The sequence below is a fragment of the Theropithecus gelada genome, chromosome 11 (genome assembly GCF_003255815.1).
Source record: "Theropithecus gelada isolate Dixy chromosome 11, Tgel_1.0, whole genome shotgun sequence".
Lineage (NCBI taxonomy): Eukaryota > Metazoa > Chordata > Mammalia > Primates > Cercopithecidae > Theropithecus > Theropithecus gelada.
The window spans coordinates 57879885-57885884 of record NC_037679.1 but is presented as its reverse complement, the minus strand read 5'-3'; the positions used below and the strand labels follow the sequence as shown (position 1 = coordinate 57885884).

The window sequence follows — 6000 nt, the reverse complement described above, 5'->3', positions numbered from 1 at the left end:
AAGGGAGGGGAGGGGAGGGGAGGGGAGAGGAGAGGAGAAGAGAGGAGAGGGAGAGGAGAGGAGAGGAGAGGACGGGAGAGGAGGTGAGGTGAGGTGATTAGCTGGGATCAGAGGAAACGAATACTTTCAACCACTGCTGGTAGGCATATAAAACGAAGTACCCTTCTGGAGAGCACTCTGGCAATCTGTACTAAAATTTAAACTGCACATACTATTTGACCCAGCAATTCCACTTATAAAAAAGTATCCTAAGAAAATAACCAGCAACCAACTGTCCATCAACCAACTGGCCATTCATAATGTAGCTATACAATGAAATAATATGCAGCTTTAAAAATCATGTCACTCTATATAAATGACAAGAAAAGATGATGATTCAATGTAATTAAGTGGTAAAAAGCAATATATGAGACTTTCTATTATCATCCCATTTGGTTTTAAAGGACAAGTGTATTTATAGAAGCAGCAAAATGATCTAGAAAACTATACACAAGAGCATTAGCAATGGTTGTGATCTGTTTTCTTTTTTATAGTTTTTTTCTAAGTTTTCCAATGAAAATCAACCATTACTGTTAAAGTCAGAAAAAAAGGCTAAAGAGAACTGAATCTGCCACACTATCATATATATATCATATATATATCATACATATACATATATATATCATAAGCTTTAAAAAGGTGCATTGGTTCAGTGATTCTACTTCTCAGAATTTGCCAAGGAAACAACATAGGTACTAAGATAAACAAGAATGCTCATTACAACATCATAAGGATAAAAAAAACTGAAAACCTAAATGTTCGATAATTAAAGTTTGGTTAAGTAAATTAGGGCACAGATATTTATTGGAATGCCATCATTCCAATATACATTATTAAATGTGAATATATTTTGCTAGATGAAAAAAACAAACTACAACAATTTACTATGTATTATAACCAAGAAATAACATACCTGAGCATAGAAAAATTACTGAAAGTACTTATGGTTTTCCAAATGTAAACATTTTGAGTAGCTACTTCGGAGTCATGACTTCAATCAAATACCATCTATGTGCTAACAATTCCCTATTTTCATGTTTCATCTATAATTCTCCCCAGAATTCCAGACTCACATATCTAACCACCTATTCAATATTTCCAGCCAGATGTCTTAATAGGTTTATCAGACTTAATATATCCAAAATGAGTTCTTAACCATCCCCATTCTCTGCAGGAAAAAGCTTGTTCTCCCACAGACCTCTATTTCAGTTCATGGACTCCATTCTTTCCATTGGAGTTGGAGTCATCTTTGATTCTTCTTTCTCTTTTAATGCGTATCAAACCCATCAGCAAATCATGATGATTCTACCCCTCTATCATCACTTTCTTTCCCCTTCCCTGCTCTCTCCTTCTTCTAAGCACTTAACTACCCACCGAAATATAATAAATTTGTTTAATGTCTGCCTCCTCCCAGAACATAAACTCAATGAGAGCAGAGACTTTGTGCCTGTGCTTTATCCTCCTAATGAAGAGCGATATACATAACAAGCACTCAATAAATATTTATTGAATCAATGAATATACTTTTCCACTATCCATTTCCTCTCAACGCTTACAAAATAAATCCATACTGCCCAAGAAGGAAAGCTACTAGTAAGAAGAGGATTAATTCTGAGGTGGTTCATTTACTAGTTACTAAGGTACCTTTTCTCATCACTACAGGTAAAAACAAAAATAATTGCACAGGCTACAATCCCATTTTTACTAATAAAAAAATGATACTAATAAAACAAAACATGTTTATGAACAGGACAGCAAAGCAAAATACCAAACAACAACGACAACAACAATGGGAAATTTAACTACATAAAAATTCAAATCTTCAGCTGGCTGCGGTGGCTCATGCCTGTAATCCTAACACTTTGGGAGGTTGAGGGGAGTGGATCACTTGAGCTCAGGTCGAGCTCAGGAGTTTGAGACCAGCCTGGGCAACATGGTGAAACCCCATGTCCACCAAAAATACAAAAATATTAGCCAGGCATGGTGGCGTGTGCCTGTACTCCCAGCTACATGGGGGCTGAGGTGGAAGGATCACTTGAGCCCAGGAGGTTAAGGTTGTAATGAGCTGAGATTGTGCCACTGCACTCCAGCCTGAGTGACAAAGTGAGACCCTGTCTCAAAAAAAAAAATTCAAATGGAAAGCAATATAAACAAAATTTGAGACAAAAAAATAAACCAGAAAAAAGCACATAATGGAAAAAGGAAAGTCAGGTAAAATAATTTTTAAATGGGTCATCTTACCTTGTGCATCTTGGCACTGGCCATGTGATAGGCCAGAAAGTTATACCAATACATACAGTCTTCCTGATCTAGTGAAAGAGTATGCGGCTGGTGATATCTCTGAAACTGAGTGATTATCTTTTTATGTAGATCCTGCAACCCAAATGAAACGTTTCAGAAGCCAGAAACAATTTTATAACCTAAGCATCACAGTAACTTCAGCTTCCAAAGCTATTAAGAATGCACAGAGAGGCCAGGCTCGGTGGCTCACACCTGTAATCCCAGCACTTTGGGAGGCCAAGGTAGGAGGATCACCTGAGGCCAGGACTTCAAGACCAGCCTGGGCAACATAGGGAGATATCCCTATGTTTTATTTTTTACAAAAAGATAAAAAATAAAAAAACAGTCAGGTGTGGTGGCACGTGCCTGCGGACCCAGCTACTCGGGAATTAGCTACTCAGGATCATTTGAGCCCAGGAGTTTAAGGTTGAAGTGAGCCACTGCATGCCAGCCTGGGCAACACAGTGAGACCCTGTCTCAAAAAAAAAAAAAAAAATATATATATATATATATACACACACACACACACACACACATACACACACACACACACACACACACACAGAGAGAGAGAAGCTCCCCACAAAATAATGACTTTACAGTGGAGAAACCTGGCAGATACCACTTTAACCAAATTATCAACATTAACATCACCCATAATAAAACATATCAACACCAACAGTCTGGGCATAGTGGCTCATACCTACAATCCCAGCACCTTGGGAGGCCAAGGCAGGTGGATCACTTGAGCCCAGGAGTTCAAGACCAGCCTGGGCAACATGGCAAAACGCTATCTCTACAAAAATTTTTTTAAAAACCACCAAGTACTCTTAGCATATGATGCCACTGAGAAAGATACAACATCATTGGTATTCTTGCCAAATATGTATAACTTCAATGTAGTCAGGAGAAAACATCAGACAAAACCAAATTTGGGTATACTGTACAAAATTACTAGCCAGTACTCTTCAAAAGTGACAAGGCCACGAAAGATAAAGACTGATAAATTTTCACAGATTTGAGGAGACTGAAAAAATGACAAGTAGGGAAACAAGACAATCACATGCTATACGGGATCCTAAATTGGCCTGGACCACAAAAAGAACATGTAGATTAGCGAACAGTATTGTATCAATGTTAATTTTCTGGCTTTAACAACTGTACTATGGTTATATAAAATGTTAGTATTAGGGGAAGCTAGGTGAAGGACTTATGCATAGAAACTGTCTACTATTTTGTAACTTTTCAATAAATCTAAAATTATTTCAAAGGAAAAAGAAAAAAAAAGTAAACCAAGATTCAAGTACCTGAAGCTGGCTGCAATTCTTCTCTGTAAGAAAATCTACTTGAAGATCATGTAAATAATAACGAAACGACTTTCCCTTCCGATCACAAAATAAAAGAGACTTATTTACAAACTCCTGCAGTATGTCTTCAACTTCTTCAGTTTCCATGTCCCAGAGAATACATAACACCTAGGAATCATTGTAAGTATTTAATATGCCACAAAAGTACAATGACCAGGACTGTAGACAGGTATTATCACACACACACACACACACACACAGGTATTATCACACACACACACACCCACAAAAACTGTATCTTAAAGCCCTAAGTAAGAATGTCTCATTTCTCAAGAAGAAACCCAACTACTCCTCAAGATAGAAAAGAGAAAGAGAAGTCAGATGCTTCTTCAGCTGCACTAGAACCACAAAAATAGGTTACCTCCTGAGTTCAACACAGAGCCCTTAATGGAGGCTAACAGCAGAGGGACTTCTACACCCAACACCCCACCACCTCAGTCCCCTGGGTCTTATTCTTCCAAGGTTCTCTGTAACAACATGCTCAGTACTATATCAAAGCTTACATGCAATAAATACCCAATGATAAGGATCATTGATCCCATTACCTTTGTAGGCACCTTAACGTCCTTCTGAAGGATGGAAAGATCTGTGTAATAATATTTGATGTCTTCTCTGAGCATTTCAACACTTATAGACATGGCTTCATCTAGAGCCTCATAATCATAAGACGAAGATTTCCTTATTCTCTTAAACTGCTTATTCTGAAGTTGTTTGAGGTAGTACTCCCAGCGATTGGGAAAATCACGTAAAAGTGCACCAATTAAAGATACTACAAGGGGAGAGCCTTAAAAAAAAAAAAAAGGAAGTCACTGTGCTAATACCATCCTATTTTGTCACTACTAAGAATCAACTTACTTACACTACTAAGAAACAATTTCTGCTGCATGTTATCAAAAGCCTTAAGTATTTATCACTCTTGACTTCACTTCTAGATATTTATTCCAAAAAAAATTAGAAATAAGATTTAATTTAATAAGTTCCTGATTATCTTTATTAAGTCAAAATAACATAGATCAAATCTGGCTAAGATGTCATTACAAAAAAAAAAAAATACATATGTGTGTGTGTGTGTGTATATATATATATATACATATGCCAGCCTGAGCAACATAATGAGACCTTGTCTCTACTAAAAATAAAAATTAGAAATATCAGCCAGGTGTGGTGGTACGTGCCTATAGTACCAGCTACTTAGGAGGCTGAGGTAGGAGGATTGCTTCAGTCCAGGAGGTTGAGGCTACAGTGAGCCATGATGGCACCACTGCATCCCAGCCTGGGAAACAGTGTGAGAGCCTGTCTTAAAGAAAAAAAAAAAAAAGAATGATTAAATTTAAGGATATTCATCACAGCATACTTAGAACGGTGAAAAAAATCTTAAATAATGTAAACAATGTCCAATAATAGAGAAGTGGTTGAATAAATTAAGATATATCAATATTATGCCACTGGTAAATTTTTTTCAAAAAAATATTTAACAACATGGGAAAATACTCAAGATATATAAAAAGGGTAAGGTCAGCCAGGCGCAGTGGCTCACGCCTATAATCCCAGCACTTCGGGAGGCCAAGGCGGGCAGATCACAAAGTCAGGAGATCAAGACTAGCCTGGCTAACATGGTGAAACCTCGCCTCTACTAAAAATACAAAAAAATTAGTGGGGCACGGTGGTGGGCACCTGTAGTCCCAGCTACTCAGGAGGCTGAGGCAGGAGAATGGCGTGAACCTGGGAGGCGGAGCTTGCAGTGAGCCAAGATCACGCCACTGTGCTCCAGCCTGGACAATAGAGCGAGACTCCGTCTCAAAAGAAAAAAAAAAAAAGGGTAAGGTCCAGCTGGGTGTGGTGACATGTGTCTTAGTCTTAGCACTTCGGGAGACTGAGGTGGGAGGATTGCTTGAGGGCAGAAGTTTGAGACCTGCCTGGGCAACATAGTGAGACCCTGTCCCTACAAAAAATTTAAAAATTACCCAGGTAGGTGGTGAGTATCTGCAGTCCCAGCTATTCAGGAGGCTGGGGCAGGAGGATTGCTTAAGACGAGACATTCAAGCCTGCAGTGAGCTGTGATCTTGTCACTGCACTCCAGCCTGGATGACAGAGCAAGACCTTGGCTCTTCAAAAATAAGGGCAAGATCCAAAACTATGTATACATAATCTCAATTTTTAAAATCTTTGTTCTAAAAGACTGGAGGCAATACTCTCATGATGCTAATAATTATCAGATTATGGATAATTTCTATTTTTTCTTTATAGTTTCACACATTTTCAAAATGGATATGCATCACCCTTTGTAATAACTACAAATCAAGCATTTTTCCTA

General features: G+C 38.1%; 1 protein-coding gene across 5 annotated transcripts in view; it reads right to left on the bottom strand.

The window, feature by feature from the left end:
- The window catches only part of APAF1 (apoptotic peptidase activating factor 1), an 84952-nt gene that overhangs the window by 63605 nt on the left and 15347 nt on the right, over window positions 1-6000 (bottom strand). For 4 of the 5 annotated variants that reach the window (XM_025401106.1, XM_025401109.1, XM_025401107.1 and 1 more), the window contains exons 7-9: window positions 4232-4470; window positions 3627-3794; window positions 2281-2412 (exon numbers count right to left, since the gene is read on the bottom strand). The exons of the other annotated variant lie outside the window; for it this stretch is intronic. In XM_025401106.1, coding sequence (XP_025256891.1) covers window positions 2281-2412; window positions 3627-3794; window positions 4232-4470 — 539 coding nt within the window. The remainder of the gene's footprint in view (window positions 1-2280; window positions 2413-3626; window positions 3795-4231; window positions 4471-6000) is intronic. 5 annotated transcript variants of the gene reach the window in all.